General features: G+C 42.4%; 1 protein-coding gene across 2 annotated transcripts in view; it reads left to right on the top strand.

Moving 5' to 3' along the window:
• The first annotated feature begins 6,106 nt into the window (after nucleotides 1-6,106).
• The window catches only part of MDM1 (Mdm1 nuclear protein), a 46,066-nt gene continuing 31,659 nt past the window's right edge, over nucleotides 6,107-20,513 (top strand). For both annotated transcript variants that reach the window (XM_075856922.1, XM_075856921.1), the window contains exons 1-5: nucleotides 6,107-6,206; nucleotides 10,515-10,611; nucleotides 16,753-17,147; nucleotides 18,684-18,818; nucleotides 19,240-19,419. In XM_075856922.1, coding sequence (XP_075713037.1) covers nucleotides 6,189-6,206; nucleotides 10,515-10,611; nucleotides 16,753-17,147; nucleotides 18,684-18,818; nucleotides 19,240-19,419 — 825 coding nt within the window. In that variant the 5' untranslated portion in view covers nucleotides 6,107-6,188. The remainder of the gene's footprint in view (nucleotides 6,207-10,514; nucleotides 10,612-16,752; nucleotides 17,148-18,683; nucleotides 18,819-19,239; nucleotides 19,420-20,513) is intronic.

Here is a 20,513-nt window from a genome sequence, read left to right as displayed (position 1 = left end):
CGGCGCGTAAAAAAAATGACCGTCGGCACAGAACATCATAAAAAAAGAAAAAATATTTTACAAAAAGTTTCGCTCACCTCATAACCACCACGTTTTTATGATGCTTGACTGATGCAAAGAAAATGTGATTAATCCAAACGCTGTGGGTGCTTGTAGATACTCCTGAACTAATCCTGTGTCGACTGCAGGCAATTAGAGCAAAAAATAGTGTGTAGAAAAGGCAGATAAAACAAAAATGAATGGGCAGATGTTTGCCAACGCTTTTGAGCCGCATTTTCGGACGTAATTCAATGCTAAAACGCCCGAATTACGTCAGTAAATAGGTTGTGTGAACCCAGCCTTAGTGACGCCCCGGCTGCTAGTGCTGCATTGTTGGGTCACTTAGGAGACCCAGCGATGCAGCTGAAAGCTGCGGACCGTCGGCCATGAGGAGTTTGCGGGGGGGGGGGCCCAATAAGAACTTTTGCATTGGGGTCCATGAGCCTTTAGCTACGCCCCTGACTCCCAGCATATCCTTACCATCGTTCTGGCTATTCTGGGAGCTGTAGTTTTATGCCGTACAAAGTGTCACGGACACTGGGTTTGTGGACCCACTAGGCCGCTCCGCCGTAGCGGGGAGGCAGCTGACCAGGTCACAGTCTATGTGAAAGTAAGATGGCAGACAGTAATGCTTAGGTACCTGAAATAGTCCGGGCGGTGGCTGTGGCTTCAGCACGGATGGAGGCAGGTGCGGAAAGTGGCGCCAGACGTGGCGGGCAGTATCCGATGAGCAGATGGCACTTGACGTAGCAGATGGCACTTGACGTGGCAGATGGCACTTGACGTGGCAGACACAGGAACAATGCGGAATACAGGAACGGTAACAGGGCACGGGTAACAGCTGGAACGGGAGACACTAAGGGACCATTTGCGAGACAGACTGGGAAAGACTAACAACGCTCAGGCAAGGATGAGAATGGCTGGGGCATTCTTATAGAGCAGGAAATCATGTGGGTTAATGAAAATTGTTTTCATGTGCGCGCGGTGGCCCTTTAAGAGTGGCAGATGGCACTTGACGTGGCAGATGGCACTTGACGTGGCAGACACAGGAACAAAGCGGAATACAGGAACGGTAACAGGGCACGGGTAACAGCTGGAACGGGAGACACTAAGGGACCATTTGCGAGACAGACTGGGAAAGACTAACAACGCTCAGGCAAGGATGAGAATGGCTGGGGCATTCTTATAGAGCAGGAAATCATGTGGGTTAATGAACATTGTTTTCATGTGCGCGCGGTGGCCCTTTAAGAGTGGGCGCGAGCGTGCGCGCGCACCCTACGGGACCCAGCCGGACGGAGCGGAAGTGAGCGCTGGCATCTCCTAGGAGGGAGACGGAGGCCAGCGCTCACAGATCCATGGCTGCGGGCGTCGGGAGGTGAGTGAACCCGACGGCCCGCGGCCATGGGCGCTACAGTATCCCCCCTCTTACGCGCCCTCTTCTTGGGACCAGAGTGAGAGAGGAACTTTTTAATAAGAGTAGGGGCGCTGAGGTTCTCTTCTGGCTCCCAGGACCTCTCCTCAGGACCAAACCCTCTCCAGTCCACCAGATAGAAAGTCCTTCCTCCTACCCTCTTGCGGTCCAGGATCTCCTTGATATAGGCTGACATCGATAACGTCTCTGGCAAGGAGAGAGGATATACTCGTCCACGGGGAAGAGAAGCATTGGGAACCAGTTCAATGGGACAGTCATAATTCCGATGTTGAGGCAACGTCTCAGCCTCTCGTTTGCAGAAGACATCCGCAAAACTGGCATACTGAGAAGGTAGATCGGAGAGTGACTGAGGCAGAGGGGGCACAACAGGACGGACTTGTGACAGGCAATGGCTATGGCATCTGGAGCCCCATTGAAGAACCTCTCCAGAACTCCAGTCGAGTGTCGGGGCGTGTAGACGGAGCCATGGCAGACCCAGCAGGATAGGATTGATAGCCTTGGGTAGTACCAGGAAGGAGATCTGTTCTGAGTGAAGAGCTCCGACCCGTAATGTCACCGGCTCAGTGATGAGCATGATTGGATCAGGCAGCGGTAGACCATTCACAGCGGCAACTGCCAGGGGTCTCTCCAGACGGACTGTGGGTAGTTGAAACCGATCCACTAGACCTTGGTGGATAAAATTAGCAGCCGCTCCAGAGTCAAGATAGGCGGAGGAAGGATGTGAAGTCTGTCCGGTGACGATGGCCACAGGTATCGATAATTTGGAAGAGGTTTTAACGTTTGGAGACGTTCCACCTAGAGTTGCCTCTCCAACCAACCCTAGGTACTGGAGTTTCCCGGTTTCTGTGGGCATTGACGCACAAAATGACCCTTGAGGCCGCAATACATGCAAAGTCCAGAGGAGCGTCTGCGCTGCTTCTCCTGTTCAGATAACCGGACTCTGTCTACCTGCATGGGTTCCTCAGGTAGCGCACTAGGAGTGGGCAATAGTGGTCTCTGGGCAGGGGGTGCTGGTCTGTGGGCCCGGCTCTCCTGATGAACCTCTTGAGAGCGCTCCCGGATTCTCATATCAACCCGAGTGGGCATCCATGGTAGAAAGAAGGTCGCGGGCTGCCAGTTCGTCCTTGATGTGAGAGGACAGTCCCTGCCAGAAGGTTGCCACCAGTGCCTCATTGTTCCATGCCAGCTCGGCTGCTAGGGTACGGAAGGAGATCGCATACTCCCCTACTGTGGAGCCTTCTTGCTTGAGGGTCAACAGAGTGGCTGCGGCAGAGGATGTTCGACCCGGCTCCTCGAACACGGCACGAAAGGACTGCAGGAACAAGGCTAGGTCTGAGGATACAGGTCCCTGTTGCTCCAAGATTGGGTTCGCCCATGCGAGGGCCTTGCCAGCGAGGAGGGAGATAATGAACGCTACTTTAGCCTCCTCGGAGGGGAAGAGATGAGGCCGTAGCCTAAAATGCACCGTGCATTGATTAAGATATCCTCTGCATGCTCTGTGGTCACCGTCGTAGCGAGGAGGAAGAGGCAGAGGAACTGAGGATCCGGAACAAACAGGGGGAGCAACAGGCAGTGGCACGTCAACAGCCTCTGGAGGAAGAACCGGGGGTGGAACAGCGAGTAGATCCAGGCGGACCAGAATAGAATTCACCGCCTCAAGGAGTTGATCCTGACGAGTGCGTAGGTCATGCATCTCTGTCTGAATCTTCTGTACTGGGGTCTTGGGCTGGCCAGCGGGTTCCATGGCCTGAGCGTACTGTCATGGACACTGGGTTTGTGGACCCACTAGGCCGCTCCTCCGTAGCGGGGAGGCAGCTGACCAGGTCACAGTCTATGTGAAAGTAAGATGGCAGACAGTAATGCTTAGGTACCTGAAATAGTCCGGGCGGTGGCTGTGGCTTCAGCACGGATGGAGGCAGGTGCGGAAAGTGGCGCCAGACGTGGCGGGCAGTATCCGATGAGCAGATGGTACTTGACGTGGCAGATGGCACTTGACGTGGCAGATGGCACTTGACGTGGCAGATGGCACTTGACGTGGCAGACAGAGGAACAATGCGGAATACAGGAACGGTAACAGGGCACGGGTAACAGCTGGAACGGGAGACACTAAGGGACCATTTGCGAGACAGACTGGGAAAGACTAACAACGCTCAGGCAAGGATCAGAAGGGCTGGGGCATTCTTATAGAGCAGGAAATCATGTGGGTTAATGAACATTATTTTCATGTGCGCGCGCTGGCCCTTTAAGAGCGGGCGCGAGCGTGCGCGCGCACCCTACGGGACCCAGCCGGACGGAGCGGAAGTGAGCGCTGGCATCTCCTAGGAGGGAGACGGAGGCCAGTGCTCACAGATCCATGGCTGCGGGCGTCGGGAGGTGAGTGAAACCGACGGCCCGCGGCCATGGGAGCTACACAAAGTTATATGGCAGGGGTTAAACTAAATTTGCAAATTATCTCTGTACTGATCTGTATTTATCCTGGTGCTGTATATATGTATTGAGCTTGGTTCTGGTGCTGTATATATATATATATATATATATATATATATATATGTACTGAGCTTGGCTCTGGAGTTATATTCATCATAACAACCAAGCTCAATACATATAAACAGCACCAAAGAGAAGCTCAAAAAATATATACAACTCCAGAACTAAGCTCTGTATATAAATACAGCAACAGGACCAAGTTCAGTACATATATACAGAACCACAACAAAGCTTAGTACATATATACAGCACCAGAACCAAGCTCAGTATATATATACAGTACAGCACCAGAACAAAGCCCAGTACATAAATACAGCCCCAGAACCAAGCTCAGTACATATATACAGCACTAGAACAAAGCTCAGTACATATATACAGCACCAGAACAAAGCTCAGTACATATATATCAGAACAACCAAGATAAAAAATATTATATATATATATATATATATATATATATATGTACTGAGCTTTGTTCTTGTGCTGTATATATGTACTGATCTTTGTTCTGCTGCTGTATATATGTACTGAGCTTTGTTCTGGTGTTGTATATATGTACTGAGCTTTGTTCTAGTGCTGTATATATGTACTGAGCTTGGTTCTGATGCTGTATATATATGTACTGAGCTTTGTTCTGGTGCTGTATATATGTACTGAGTTTTGTTCTGGTGCTGTATATATGTGCTGAGCTTGGTTCTGATGCTGTATATATGTACTGAGCTTGGTTCTGATGCTGTATATATATGTACTGAGCTTGTTCTGGTGCTGTATATATGTACTGAGTTTTGTTCTGGTGCTGTATATATGTGCTGAGCTTGGTTCTGGTGCTGTATTTATGTACTGAGCTTGGTTCTGGTGCTGTTTTTATGTACTGAGCTTTGTTCTGGTGCTGTATATATGTAGTGAGCTTGGTTCTGATGCTGTATATATGTACTGAGCTTGGTTCTGATGCTGTATATATATGTACTGAGCTTTGTTCTGGTGCTGTATATATGTACTGAGTTTTGTTCTGGTGCTGTATATATGTACTTAGGTTTGTTCTGGTGCTGTATTTATATACTGAGCTTTGTTCTGGTGCTGTATATATGTAGTGAGCTTGGTTCTGATGCTGTATATATGTACTGAGCTTGGTTCTGATGCTGTATATATATGTACTGAGCTTTGTTCTGGTGCTGTATATATGTACTGAGTTTTGTTCTGGTGCTGTATATATGTACTGAGGTTTGTTCTGGTGCTGTATATATGTACTGAGCTTTGTTCTGGTGCTGTTTTTATGTACTGAGCTTTGTTCTGGTGCTGTATATATGTAGTGAGCTTGCTCCTGGCACCGTATCTGTGCATTAGCCGGGAGAGTTGTCGCGGCTTACTGCGCACGCCGCACTGTCCTCCTTCTCATGTGCACAGCCTAACTAAATGGGCTGAGCACGCTTAGGATATTGAATGTGCGCATATAGGACTATACGTAATGGGTGAGTTTAATATAATGTGTGGGTAGGTAGGTCTGTACGCTTATGTAATTATATACATAGTGTGGCAATCTACACAAACGCATTCTGGACAGGGAATTTCTTTATTTAGTGTCCACTTTAATGTAGGGGGTATTTGGAATATCGTAATTGGTTTTTTTAATTATTAGAATCATTTTCAATGGCGCGATACACCGCGGACCCCCTCTCCTGCATGTCTTCGTCCGAAAAACAGGGACATTGGAAACAAGTGACATTGGAAACATGCAAAAAACTCATCCCTGTGGCACCAACAAACTCTGCTCTGATGCGTCTGTGTGAAAAAAGAAATTGATAAAAAAGCATGACTCATTGCCATTGATACACAGATACTGTTCTCCCGACTATTACTATCACTACACAATTTTTTACTATCTCCTCAGACAAAACAACACAATTCTCTCAGTGGAATTCACGAGTAACGAGCCAGACATTACTACAGGGTATTAGATATGTCACTAGGGATAGCCATTACAGAAACAGCCAAGAACGCCACAGATAATCCCCACACAAAGCCGAGACAACAGTGCAACTGAGAGGACGCAGGAAGACGCATTCTGATTGGTGCAGCTGCGCCAAGAGCCGTTACCAATGCGCATGCGCAAGGAAACCCGGACGCGGACTGGGCTTTACCAAGGTAACCTGTTGTGTTTACAGATCCCTGACACCGACGACCCGCAGCTCCAGCGCTGAGGAAGCATCGGGGGGTGCGAAGAACGTGGAAGATGCCGGTCAGATTCAAGGTGCTGCTGTGTGTGACGGGACCACACTGCCGGTTTACTAGTTGTGAGCTGTGTACACTGTGCGACTGACTGTAATAAGGAAATAGGAATGAGTGAAAATCTGATTGCTGGAAGTCTGTTTACCATCTTGCAAAGATCAGTCGTGCAATCCCGTTATTCTAATGATCATGAATGATTGTATAACCTGCAGCAATTTTCTGTAGAATATCACTGAGTGTGACATTGGGCAGTCAGTCATTCCTTGTTGACAACATATGCCCATACAAAAAGTAGAAAGCTATGTCAAAGCACACTTTTTTTGGCATACGTTAGCCTATGGGCATGTGAGCGTATACGTCGGGTGATTTTCTCAGCGTATACACAGAGAGTGCACGGCAGATGTGATGTGAATCTGGCCATAGGGCTCATATTATGGCTCAGTTTTGTACTTCCATAGAGCGACTTGGGCTTCCATAGAGATGTATGGGGCCCATATTGTACCTTCGTATAAATCCGAACCTCCAATATCATATAGAGGCATACCAAGTTTTTTTTCTGTCAGATTCTGTATGTAGGGCTCCTTAATAAGGAGCCGTACAGGCTCCGTACACATAACACCCAGAGGCTCCTTTACACATACTTTTTTCCTGCGTGAAAAACCACCATGTGTTTCAAATGTTTTTATTGAACAAAAAAAACATGAAAAACACTGCTAAACACTGTGTGAAACCCGCCTAAAACAGATGTTTTAATTGCCCTTTCAATGTGAACTTCACAATTCATTGTTTAAGATGGTAGTAAACACAATAAAGGGGTTTTCCGAGATCCCCTAAAAAAATACATAAAATAAACAAGTTCCCCTACTTTAGCCAACATGATTAGAATATTTGTATATAAAAAAAATAGGTAATTAGCGATACTTAGGTTCCTGGGGCGCCCTGTTGGTTTTCATTGCTTGTTTACTGAGCTCCATGCTGGGACTACATGTCCCATAAAGCCTTGCACACACCAGGCAGCATGCATTAGGCTCCTCCCCATGCTAGCTAAAATAAAGAGTACAGATGAGATCATGCATGCGTATTCCCTGCTGTGAAAATACACGGCCTTGAAACGAGACGTCACTAATGACGTGTTGTATACTGGACTAGGACTATCGGATTCTAGCCCATGTGACGCATAAGACACGTCACAATAGGATGGACGAAACGTAAAGTCAGAGGTCACGTGGCGATCGGTGAGAGAGGAGAAACTGGTCACTCTGAGAAGAGTCAGTAAATTATAAAGTTAGTCTGGGGAAGAGACTAGATCTAGCCCTGATAAAATGAACTTAGATGTGATCAGTAACAGCTCGATCCTACATGTTAGAGACACAAAGGAGACGCTGACACTGAACCCATCAGTGCTGCTGACCTGACGGATACAGATTTTAGCGCTAGATACTGCTGCTCTGTATACCGGATACAAAGCAGCTGTATCTAAAAAAAAAAGTTAAAACTATTTTTAATAAAAAGAATATAGAAAGTTGCACCAATCACACCGATGATTTCAAAGGTGTACAAAACCTTTAAAGGGGTATTCCCACTTCAGATATTTATGAACAAAAATAGTGTGTAGAAAAGGCAGATCCAGCACTCAAATATAAAAAATTCGATTTTTATTGGGTAATTTAAAAAAAAATTTGGGATAAAACAATAATCCCGGGACCACGCTTACGCGTTTCAGACCACTGGGGTCCTTAATCATAGCTTGCCTTTTAAAAATGACCCAATAAAAATCGAATTTTTTATATTTGAGTGCTGGATCTGCCTTTTCTACACACTATTTTTGTTTCTACAACCTGCTGTCGACACAGGATCAAGTTCAGGAGGATTTACGAGCACCCACAGCTTTCTGGATTTTTTTATGTCTACATTGCTTTACAAAACACATTGGAAAAACGCAATTTAAAATGAAGGATATGAGGAGAGCAAAACTTTTGGTAAACTTTTTTCACTTCAGATATTTATGGTATATTCACAGGATATGCCATAAATGTCTGACAGGTAGGGATCATGCCTCTGGGTTCCTCATCTTTAAAGAGAACCTTTCACCTCCCCATACATGTGTAGCTGAGTGCAGCATGTAATGGGGAGGGCTGCACAAACCCTGTCCCAATAGAAATAATTTTCCTATCTTCCTCCGTTATTTACATATCGGTGCCGTTATATTTGGTGCCTGATATGTAAATAAGCCCCTAAACCGTCAATGGGGCGTTTCTATCTAGCTAAATTGCAAGGGGGCGTGATGTCTTCGCTCTGACACTGTCCAATCAGCTATGGACCGTGTCAGGGCGGCTTGCGCTGTGTTCCCTCCCGCGAAAACACAGACTGAGAGAGCGCTCTCTGCAGAACCACCAGTCTGTGTGTCCTCGCAGGAGGGAACACCGTGCAAGCCGCCCTGACACTGTTCGTAGCTGATTGGACAGTGTCAGTGAAGACATCACGCCCCCTTGCCATTTAGCTAGATAGAAACGCCCCATTGACAGTTCAGGGACTTATTTACATATCGGGCGCCAAATATAACAGCACCGATATGTAAATAACGGAGGAAGATAGGAAAAAAAAAAACGTAAAGTGAGACAGTGTTTGTGTAGCCCTCCCCATTACATGCTGCACATGTATGGGCAGGTGAAGGGTTCTCTTTAACCCCTTAAGGACCGGTGTATAGTGTTTTTACGTCGGCCGTTCAGGGTAGTTCTTCCGAAGCGACGCGTTTCCACGTCAGCATTTCAGAAGAACTTTCCCCGCATCGTGCGGGGTGCTGCTGAACCCAGGCTGTTAGTAACAGCCTCGGGCTTCAGGGCAACGATCGGAGACCACTAGCAGTGTTCTCTGATCATATTTAACCCCTCAGATGCAGTGCTGAATAGCGGGAGGGGGCTCCCTCTCTCATCCCACTGGCATTCCCACATGCATCGCGGGGGTGCCGATGGGTTCTATAGCAGCCTGGGGGCCTAACAAAGGCCCCCAGGTCTGCCTTTAGTAATTGCCTGTTAGGCCATGCCAGAGGCATGACCTAACAGGTGCCTGTCAGTTTTACACTGACCGGCAATAATACACTGCAATACAGAAGTATTGCAGTGTATTATAATAGCGATCAGAAGTCTGCACAGTAAAGTCCCACAGTGGGACTAAAAATAAAGTAAAAAAAAAGTTAAATAAAGTTTGAAATAAATAAATGTCTCAAGTAAAAAAAAAACAAAAAAAAACCACTTTTTCCCCTTACAAAATACTTTATGAAAAAAAGTAAAAAGTTGCTCATATTTGGTATCGCCGCGTCCGTAACAATCCCAACTCTAAAATGCTTACATTATTTAACCTGCACGGTGAACGCCGTAAAAAGTATAATAAAAAACAACGCCAGAATTGCTGTTTGCTGTTTATCCTGCCTTCAAAAGAATTTGATAAAAAGTGATCAAACCGTCGCATCTACTCCAAAATGGTACCAATACAAACTACAAGTCGTCCTGCAAAAAAAAAAAAAGCCCTCATACAGCTGCATCGGTCAAAAAATAAAAAAGTTATGGCTCTTAAAATATGGAGACACAAAAACAAATAATTTTGGAAAAAATTTGTTTTTACTGTATAAAAGTAGGAAAAGATAAATCCATATAAATTTGGTATTGCCGCAATCGTAACGACCCGCTGAATAAAGTTATGTTATTTATACCAGACAGTAAACGGCGTAAAATTAAGACGCAAAACAAATTAAAGTTATTAAAAAGTTAATCAATACATTAAATGTACCCCAAAATTGTGCTATTATAAAGTACAACTTGTCCCGCAAAAAACAAGCCCTTATACAGCTATGTCGATGCAAAAAAAAAAAAGTTATAGCTCTTTCAATGCTCGGTCATTAAGGTTTAAAATACCTTCGGTATTAAGGGGTTAAGTAAAATAAGTGTCACTGACTCCCATTTAGCAAACCAATACAAGCAGTGGCAGAGACATGTAGGAGGAGACAAAGTAAAGAGGTGGCCGTGCATATGCATTGCTCTCTCCATTCAGGTATATAAGAGTTACGGGAGCAATGCAATGGCAGTTAAGGATATACTCACAGTGTCATATTCACATATTCCACTTTGGTAAATTACTGTACCCCCCGTGGCCAGATGTTGCACGTGTTGCTTAGTATGATAAATTGTCTAAGGTTGAAGGTCTCTGTCCACAGTAAACATGTACTTCTCTAACAGTAGGCAAAACGCACTTCTACAGATTTACAAAAAATTCAACCTTTTGACCAGTGGACCTTACTTTCATCAATAATATTTGATTCATTTTTTTAATCAAGGGTTTATCGGAATATGACAGGAATTTCAAGTGGAGATCCTATGACGCGGATCAAGATCAGATGTCTAGATGGGCAGGCGTTCCTTCTGATGAACTTGGTGAGAAATAGTATCCAGTAAACAGCCTTACTAGTGAAAGGTTATAGTGTGAAGTTACAACTATTAGGCCCTGTTCACACACAGTTTTTTTTTAACGAGTTTTTTTACGCTGAAACGGCGCTGTAAAACTCCTCAAAAACCGCCCGAAAATGCCTCCCATTGATTTCAATGGGGGTTGGACGAGTTTTTTTTACCGCGAGTAACAAAACCGCGTCGCGTTAAAAAGAAGCGTCATCACCCATCTTGAGGCGGTTTCCGCCTCCAAAACCCCATTTCAATCAATCAGAAAGAGGAAAAAAACGCCTCGACTAGTGTTTTGACGAGTTTTTGTCAAACCACTGTGCAAAAAACGTCTGGAGCAGTTTTTGCAGGAGGAATTTTCCTCCTGCAAAAAACTCAGTGTGAACCACTTTCACACAGTATTTTGGTCAATATTTTGCTTCAAAACCAAATGGAAGAGTTACAAATATTTTCATTAGATTAAGCCCACATACCGCATACATTTTCGCAGCTGATCTATGTGTTACACGCAAATTTTTCTGCATATTGTGCTGCGGATTCACTGCGAAATTCAACCCTGCTACATTGAAAGTGATTTTAATATCCGCAGTATGCTCGTATTTCTGTACGGAAAATGTCCGCAGCTTGCAGATGAGATTTGTCCAATCTCATCTTATTGTCTTGTACTGTAATCCACTGCAGATTTTACCAGCGAATATTCGCAGGTAAACTCTGTAGCAAATCCGCCACGGACTCCCGATTTCGATTGGGTCACCGGAAACCTGGTGACATGATCGGAGACTGGGTGAACCCTCTGCAAACCTAGAAAGTACCCCAGGGCTGTCTGTTCTATAAGCCTGCTGTTAGGGCACACTATACTAACAGCATCCTGGGTCATAGTGACACAGTATAATATATTAGCATGCTAATACATTGTAAGTAAAAAATAAAGTTGTTAAAAATATATTTTATTGCCCATACATTACATAAGAACAAAAAACGTACATGTATTAGGTATCTACGCGATCGTAATAACCTGAAAAATTACATTTAATCTATTTCCCACATGAAACAAGCCCTGATCTAGGCATGTCAATGAAAAAATAAAAAAGTTATGGCTATTGAAAAGCAGAGGCAAAAATGAAAAAAAGTCATTAAGGCCTTTTCAGGCCTGGTTATTAAGGGGTTAACAAATCCCATTGACTTTAATGGGATCCATCAGGTTTTTTGTTTTTTTCTGAGAAAAATAGTTTTTCTGTCAGTCTAAAAAGCATCATGCCTCGTGCACACAGCCGTGTGTGTCGGCCGGGTCCTGTCTGTGATACGTGGAAAGATAGGACATGTCCTATCTTTCGACGGAGAGGAAAGTAAGTATGGCATGCAATGATAATTAGTTATGCAAGCTCTCCTCCTCTCTCCAGCTCTTATCAGACAGTGAAGACAAGACTGTGTGATCTCGCGAGAGGGATCACACAACAGAAGCCGCTCTGGCAGTGTCCATAGCTGATTGGACAGTGTCAGAGTGCTAAGTATCTCACACCCTACCCTTTCTATAAAAAGAAACGCCCCACTGACAGTTCAGGGGGTCATTTACATATTGGGCGCCAAATATAATGGCACCGATATCTCAAAAACGGAGGAGGCTAGACAGGTAGTTTAAAGTGCCCCAGGGTCTGGGCAGCAGTGCCTATAACATGGTGCACTCAGCTGCACATGTTTGGGCTAGTGAAAGGTTCTCTTTAAAAGTTTAGTTGACTGGAATACCATTTTTCTTTGTGTCAGGGGCTATGGCTTTCTGCAAAGTATTTTTAGCACATACTACCCTTAAATTGACACTAACTTTTCAAACACATTATGCTAATCTAATAGTATACCTGATATAGATCAACTTTGTAATTTAATTACTGTTAAAATGCAGTTGTTTTATCCATGTAAATTCTGTTTTAAGTTACTGCCACTAGGTGTCTCTCTTACTGTAATCTGCTGGCCACCCCTGTTGTCAAGCAAAATCCATCCCTAGTTACAGAGCAGATCAGATGGGCTGCAGGAAGTGGGGGAGGTGTCTTATCTGCCTGCCCATACAAATATATGAAGAGGGGAAGGGGGAGCAAAGAGAGACACAGAAGCTGCTGCAAATAGAAGTCTATGTTAAGGGGGAGCAGTAGGAGGGAGCAGGGAAAGAGCGAGAAACACAGATGCTGCCCATAGAAGTCTATGGAGATGGGAGGGGGGAGCAAGAAGAGGGAGCAGAGAGAGAGAGACACAAAGACACACTGCTCATAGAAGTCTACAGAGAGGGGAGTAGCATGAGAGAGCAGGACCAGAGAGAGAGAAGAGACACAGGCTGCTGGTAAGTGTTATATGTTACCCCAGTGCTGTATTCTCAGCTAGACTGCTCATTACGGCTGTATGATGTCCTTTATGCTGCTGCAGTTTCTATATATATGTAATAGATAGACATAGGAGAGCAGGGTGTCTTCTGCTCTGTGTGTGTAGTGTATGGCAGACATGATAGCAGTTAGGCTCTGCCCACTAGCTCAGAGAAAACTGAGAATTAGCAAGAGTGCTTTCAGAGGGGAAAACTGCTAAAAAATACAGAATACAAGTCATATAATGGCCAGAAATAGTGTTATTCCTCACATGACCGTTTATTCTGAAGAGTCACTTGAAAAGGTACGCTTTCAAATTTCAGTAGCATTCCTAAGAGCTACTAGATACTATTTTTATTAAGACCAGTTCTAGGAAGTGTGTTAGGAACTGCCTGCCTGTGTCTCACAGTGTGTGAAGGAGATTTTTGAAAATTACGTTCACTTATTTACCCGACTGTGTCAAAGCTTGGTCCCTTATGGTCATCTTACACTGGCCAATGATAGGGTGGTCATACAAATTCTCATTCCCGATCAGGCTCGGTGTAAACAAGTAAAAGATCAGTTGATGAACAAGCAAACGTTTATTCATCGGCTGTTTCCAGCTTTTACGCGGCAAAAAAAAAATGGTCGCTAGTCGGCAGCACATCTTCCTGTGTAAAAAGGTAGTAGCAATTGTTTGTCCCCATACTAACGATTATTGCTTTGTTTGAATGGAGCAAACGAGCGCCAATCGACAAGCTGTATTGTGGTATACACGGGCCAATGTCTGCCCCTGTAACACCACCTTTAAGCCAGGATAACACACAGTTTTCGTGCAGTTTTCGTAGCAGATTTTTGAGCCAAAGCCAGAAGCGGATCCAAATGGACGGAAAGGTATAAAGAACAGACTGATGCACCTCCTTTCCTTTGTTTCAACTTTTATGTTTGGCTAAAAAAAACTGAGCCAAGAACTGCCACAAAAATTGCATCAAATCTATGTGTGTGATCCTGGCCTAAGTGCTACTCTTGGAACTGTAGATCCAAGGGGCACAGTGTTCATGATGATAATGAAGGCCCCTTGGTCTTTTATCTTAGTACTCCTATTAAGCCAGAGGCAGGGCTAAATAGGAGAACACTAAAAGGACAATACACTGCAATATATAAGTATTACAGTGTACTATCCAAGTAAATAAATGATCTAGTGGTACTAAAAAAAAAATTAATAGAGGTTTGATAACATTTTCAAGAATATATATATTTTTAAAACATAAATTAAATGGAAAGAAAAATCTTTTCACATTTTTTATGTAAAATAATCGAAACAAAAAAAAAATGGTCATACCACGTCCGTAACTATTCAAACTATTAAAATATAACTTTAATTATACCTCATGGTAAAAGGTAAAAATCGTATGCACTCAAAAATGGTACCTATAGAAACTACAGCCCACCCGCAAAAACAAACACACCTTCGCATAGCCCCATCAACGGGAAAATAAAATAAGTTACAGTATGTGTCTCAGAATATAATAGCACAAAACTCATTTTTGTTTTTACAAATTGATTTCATTTTGTAAAAGCAGTAATACCCTATAGGAAATTATATCAATTTGGTATCACCGTAATCGTCATTACCCACAGAATAACGTTAACATGTCATCTTTACCGCACGGCGAATGTAAATCTAAATTTAAAAAAAAAGCAATGCCAGAATTTCTTTTTTTTTTTTAATTTTATTTAACCCCTTAATGACCATCCTATTTTAAACCTTAATGACCAAGCCATTTTTTTTCGTTTTTCCATCGTCGCATTCCAAGAGCTATAACTTTTTTTTATTTTTGCGTCGACATAGCTGTATAAGGTCTTGTTTTTTGCGGGACAAGTTGTATTTTTTAATAGCACCATTTTGGGGGACATGTTATTTATTGATTAACTTTTATTTGGGGGGAAATAGAAAAAAACCTGAAATTTTGCCACTCTTTTACGCGTCTTAAATCTACGCCGTTTACCGTGTGATATAAATAACACAATAACTTTATTCAGCGGGTTGTTACGATTGCAACGATACCAAATTTGTATAGTTTTTGTATGTTTTACAACTTTTACACAGTAAAAACGCTTTTTTTTTCAAAATTATTTGTTTTTGTGTCTCCATATTAGAAGAGCCGTAACGTTTTTATTTTTCGCCGATGCGGTTGTATGAGGGCTTTTTTTTTGCGGGAAGACTTGTCGTTTTTATTGGTACCCTTTTGGAGTAGATGCGACTTTTTGATCACTTTTTATCAAATTTTTTTAGTCAGGATTCACAGAAAACAGCAATTTTTCCATAGTTTTTTATTACATTTTTTACGGCGTTCACCGTGCGGGTTAAATAATGTAATAGATTTATAGTCGGGGTCGTTACGGATGCGGCGATACCAAATATGTGTAACTTTTTAACTTTATTTTGTTTTGTTTTTTAATAGTAAAGCATTTTGTAAGGGGAAAAGCTGGGTTTTTCATTTTTTTTCAAATTAACTTTATTCAACTTTTTTTTCACTTTTTTACTAGTCCCACTAGGGGACTATAATATGCGATTCTCCGATCGCTATTATAATACACTGCAATACTTTTGTATTGCAGTGTATTACTGCCTGTCCGTTTAACACGGACAGGCATCTGCTAGGTCATGCCTGCGGCATGATCTAGCAGGCATTCACTCCAGGCAGACCTGGGGGCCTTTTATTAGACCCCCGGCTGCCATTGGAGACACAGACACTCGGCGATCGTATCGCCGGGTGTCGGTGGGATGAGAGGGAGTTCCCTCCCTCTCTCCAAAACCACTCAGATGCTGTGCACGCTATTGTGCACCGCATCTGAGGGGTTAAACGTGTGAGATCGATACTAATATCGATCTCACACGGCAGAGCAGGGACGCTCCCAGCCCTCAGCTGCCTCAGTCAGCTGAGAGCAGGGAGATTTGACAGCTCCCTGCTCTGTTTACTTATTCCGATGCCGCGACGTAAAAAGTCTATGGCATCGTAATAAGGCCCGTTAGTGACCGACGTAGAAACACGATGGGCCGGTCACTAACGGGTTAATCCTAAAAAAACATGTTTTTAAGTTATTTTAGTACATTATCTGCTTCACTAAATGGTGCCATTAAAAACTACAACTCCTCCTGCATAAAAGAAGCCCTCAAATGCTTATGCCGACCCAAAAAATCTAAACGTTATGGCTCTTGGAAGGTGGGGTGAAAACACGAAGATGAAAAAATGAAAATTGGCTGCAGTGGAAAGGGCTTTAAATTTCTGTTACATCATACAAAACATAACAATTTATCAACTGGATTTATAAAAAAAAAATGTTCCCTGTGTCTAGATATTACTGTTACACTCTTGTTATGGTCCCTTGCTGTTCTTTTGATTCTCTCTGAAATCGTCTACCTGATGTGTCCAGCGCTGGTGAGAAGCTGCATCTAGTGCGCCAATTCTTGCATTTTTTTTTCTAATTATTTCAATTGAATTTTACATATCTAACAGAAATTTTATATTTAATCGTGGGACAATCACTTTAAAAAAAAAAAAAAAAGACTTGAACGATACATGCATGTATACTTCTTTCCCCATGTACTCATTGACAGATTTGTAACACAGTCTTTTAGGAAGCTGGAGCACAAAAAATGTCTTTGGGTTAATAATTATTTTAGGTAGAATGACTGTTTTATTCTTAATATGCCAGATGTTGGATTATCAAAATGTGTGCTTCAGTGATTACATGTCTACTTTAATATTCTCCTTCTTTCCTTCTAAAGGTATCACTAAAGAGCCCAACTTTCCTTCAAAAAGAAGAGTTCCATATTACAATCCTCAGATTTCAAAAACATTTAGTTGGAAAGAAAATGATGGCTTAGCTGCAGAATTCTCAAACTTAGGGCAAGATTGTGAAAAGCATTCCATGGTTGAAGAAAAATTACACACGCCAGAGGCACCAAGGTTGCAAAAAAAATCTAGATCCCGGTCAGTGGTACCCAAAATGGTATCTGACAATGGCTGCTCTGCAGTTCCTAGAATTCAGTCTGCTGATGATCTCGCAGCAGTGCCCATAATACAGCCTGCAAATGGTAGTGCACCCAAGGACAAAGAAATGGAGGGTAGCAAAAGACCACCAGTACCTAGTGATGCAATTCAACTAAAAGACACAAATGGGGTAAGAAGAAAAAAAAAGTATACATTAACATGAGGTATTTACTAGTCATGTTCACATCAGTGTTAGCAGATTAAAATGTGTTTTATATGAAAATCAGGTAACTTATAAGCAGTTCCAGAATTCTTGAAAGAATGAAAAGAGTGCACATGGAAGAAAATTCTCCAGCTCTTTGAAAGACCAAGAAGTTGAAAGTCCCTTTTATTTTATGTGCTCCAGAGTATACTATGAGGGTGTGTTAACGTGCGACAGATTTATTGCAGAAATTTCTGTAACTGTCCCATTTATCTGAATGGGACTTCCGGAAACCATGCCCATGCTACAGAAACAAGCCCATTCAGATGTAAGGAACGGATTTGTCTGCAACAAATTTGTTGTGTGTGAGCATACCTTCAACGATGCCTAAATAGCAGGCTTCAGACTCAAGGCCATTGATAATTTTTGTCTTCACCATCTTATTGAAACACATTTATGAATTTGTTCAGTGCTGTAAATAAACCTAATTTTACATTGGAATAAGGGAATGACTGTTTGTTCCTCAAAATGCACATGGTATTATAATCCTTAGTCATTCTACATCTATTTTGAATGAAACGATATAAAACATAGAGTTTAGGACCACATGTTGGCAAATGGTGTGAAAAATGGTGATATATATATATATTTATATAATATACACACACACATATACAGTAAGTATAATAACAACAGGGAGATGGTTTGGTTGCCTAGCATATAATTGAAAATCACAATTGGTGCCCTTTAGTAAATAGATCTGAAAAGAATTTAGTAAATCTGTTAATTAGCTTAATTGCTTAGGGGCTGTTCACATCTGCGTTGGAGGCTCTGTTAGGGGCCTCCGTCACAGATCCGGCAGAGATTACCAGAAATATTAGCGCAGCATGCTGCACTGTTATTTCCGGTAAAACCATGGACACCCCGACGAGAAGCTGACGGAACCCATTAAAGTCAATGGGTTCCATCGGCCGCCTTTGGTGTCCATGGTGCACTGGAACCGTTGCTTCCGGTATTCCTTTGTACAGAGCAGAACAACGGAATGACCCGACGCAGATGTGGACAGACAAATCTTAGATGCTGATGAACTCACTTTCTCTGTGATGCTGTATTGTAAATGCATATTAAGATTTACATTCTTATACTACTTGTTTATTTAAAGAGGACCTGATACCTCCCCTTATTCCTGGTGTCCTTTCAATTCCAGCGCAGTAATTTTTTTGGCCCTCCTGTTGTCCCGCTTCGACCCCTTCTCTACTTCATGCCTAATATGCTAATTTTGAGTGAAGATACAGAGAGGAGGAGACTCTTCTCTCCTCAGTAGGCAAAGACTCTGCATCACTGTGACGCTGTCCAATCAGAGCGAACAGCCTGACAGTGATGCAGGAGACCTGATACTTGAGCCCTTCGTTTGTAGGGTAGTGGTCGAGTTCTAAGTTTACGGTTTGTGGTGAATAGTATATATACTAATTTTGCTTGTAAATACACAGCATAAAGACTGATAAATTGATGTCATATGTGAAGTTTCACAGGGTTCTTCAGAAGAAGGCAGGTTTGAATGTAGCCCCTTCACACCATCCGCTCAAGATATCTGAGTACGGAAGGCAGTTTGAAAGAAAGAGCCCTACAGAAAACTCACCATTGCTTGCTGCTGAACAGGTATGTCTCTATATTGATTGATTTCCTGTTGTTAATGTAGCGCCCACATATACGAAGGTATATAGATAAATCACCCTAACATTTACCTAAATCTTGCATTTTTACATTACCAGTTGAGCACGGTTTATGAGTGTGTTCTTTTTCATGTGTTTCAGAAGACACTTCCTAAAAAGGGTTAAAAATAAAAAAAAGGAGAATTTAATACAGTAGTGTGGTACAGGCATATTGATCCAAAGCTGAGGCTTGGGCGTTGTGGTTACAATATAGCTATATTTGATGTCCTCCCTTTTTTTTTTTTTAAGGAGACTATAAAATTACTGAAAAATGGTATGTGTGAGAAAGCAAATTTGTAAATTGAGGCGTTTATGGATGCTAAGTTGGTTTTCGTGTGCATAATCAAAGGTATTATTTCCTCCATCAGGTCATACATAACAGGAATCAATCAGTTCCCCCATTTAAGACAATTAAAGTCCAGACGGACACCGAGTATAAAAGTCAGTTTAAAGGGTCACCACCTGCAAAAGGACCAAAGTTAAGAAAAGACTGGGAAGACAAACATATTTTACAATATGACCAAGAACACCATTCTCCTAAGAGGAAGGTAAGGAAGAAAGGTCTGGTCGTACAGGGGACTCACATGCTTTTCGTTTGGACATAAATGAATCTTTGCTGAAAGCAGACACCTGGCACATTGTCAAAAATTCCACTCAGTACTTAACAATTATGGACGCTTCATGTAGTTTTGCATCAATGCTTAAGATTTTATTTTAAAAAAATGGATAAAACTTTGTTTATGGCTAAAAGTCTAACCCCAGCAGAGCCCTGGATGCACAGCAGCTACTAAAAATAAAAGTTCTAGATGGGCATAGTTTATACTTGCCAGTTATGTCTAGGTCTACATGCACATATCTGGTTTTGAGCAGCAATTGTAGAAAAAAAGTAACACCTTATAAACACAAGGATAACCCCAACACCCTATATATTTCATGAAAGCAAATAACCTGAAGAATGTAAAATCCTATCTAATAGTTTAAAGCGTAGTAGATCCCGGGACTCCTAATAAGTGCAGGTTCTACAAAACTCATACATACCACACATATCTCCAGGAAATGTCTCCACAACACTACAGGAATGCAAAAAATATTTTTCATTGCACATCTTTTTGTCATATTGCAGAAATAAAACGAACCTATTTTTAGAAAACAGATCCTACGTACATTGTAAATAATATACCCATTAGTTTACACTTCTAATAACACACTACCGTTCAAAAGTTTAGGGTCACTTAGAAATGTCCTTATTTTTGAAAGAAAAGCACCGTTTTTTTCAAGGAAGATAACACTAAATTAATCAGAAATACACTCTATACATTGTTAATGTGGTAAATGACTATTCTAGCTGCAAACGTCTGGTTTTTAATGCAATATCTACATAGGTGTATAGAGGCCCATTTCCAGCAACCATCACTCCAGTGTTCTTATGGTACATTGTGTTTGCTAATGGATGATTAGAAAACCCTTGAATACCCTTGTGCAATTATGTTAGCGCCGCTGTAAACCGTTTTGCTGTTTAGAGGAGCTATAAAACTGACCTTCCTTTGAGCTAGTTGAGAATCTGGAGCATTACATTTGTGGGGTTGATTAAACTCTCCAAATGGCTAGAAAAAGAGAGCTTTCATGTGAAACTCGACAGTCT

This window comes from Rhinoderma darwinii, chromosome 3 (genome assembly GCF_050947455.1).
Source record: "Rhinoderma darwinii isolate aRhiDar2 chromosome 3, aRhiDar2.hap1, whole genome shotgun sequence".
Lineage (NCBI taxonomy): Eukaryota > Metazoa > Chordata > Amphibia > Anura > Rhinodermatidae > Rhinoderma > Rhinoderma darwinii.
The sequence above is the reverse complement of the archived record's forward strand: the minus strand, read 5'-3'. Positions and strand labels throughout refer to the sequence as shown.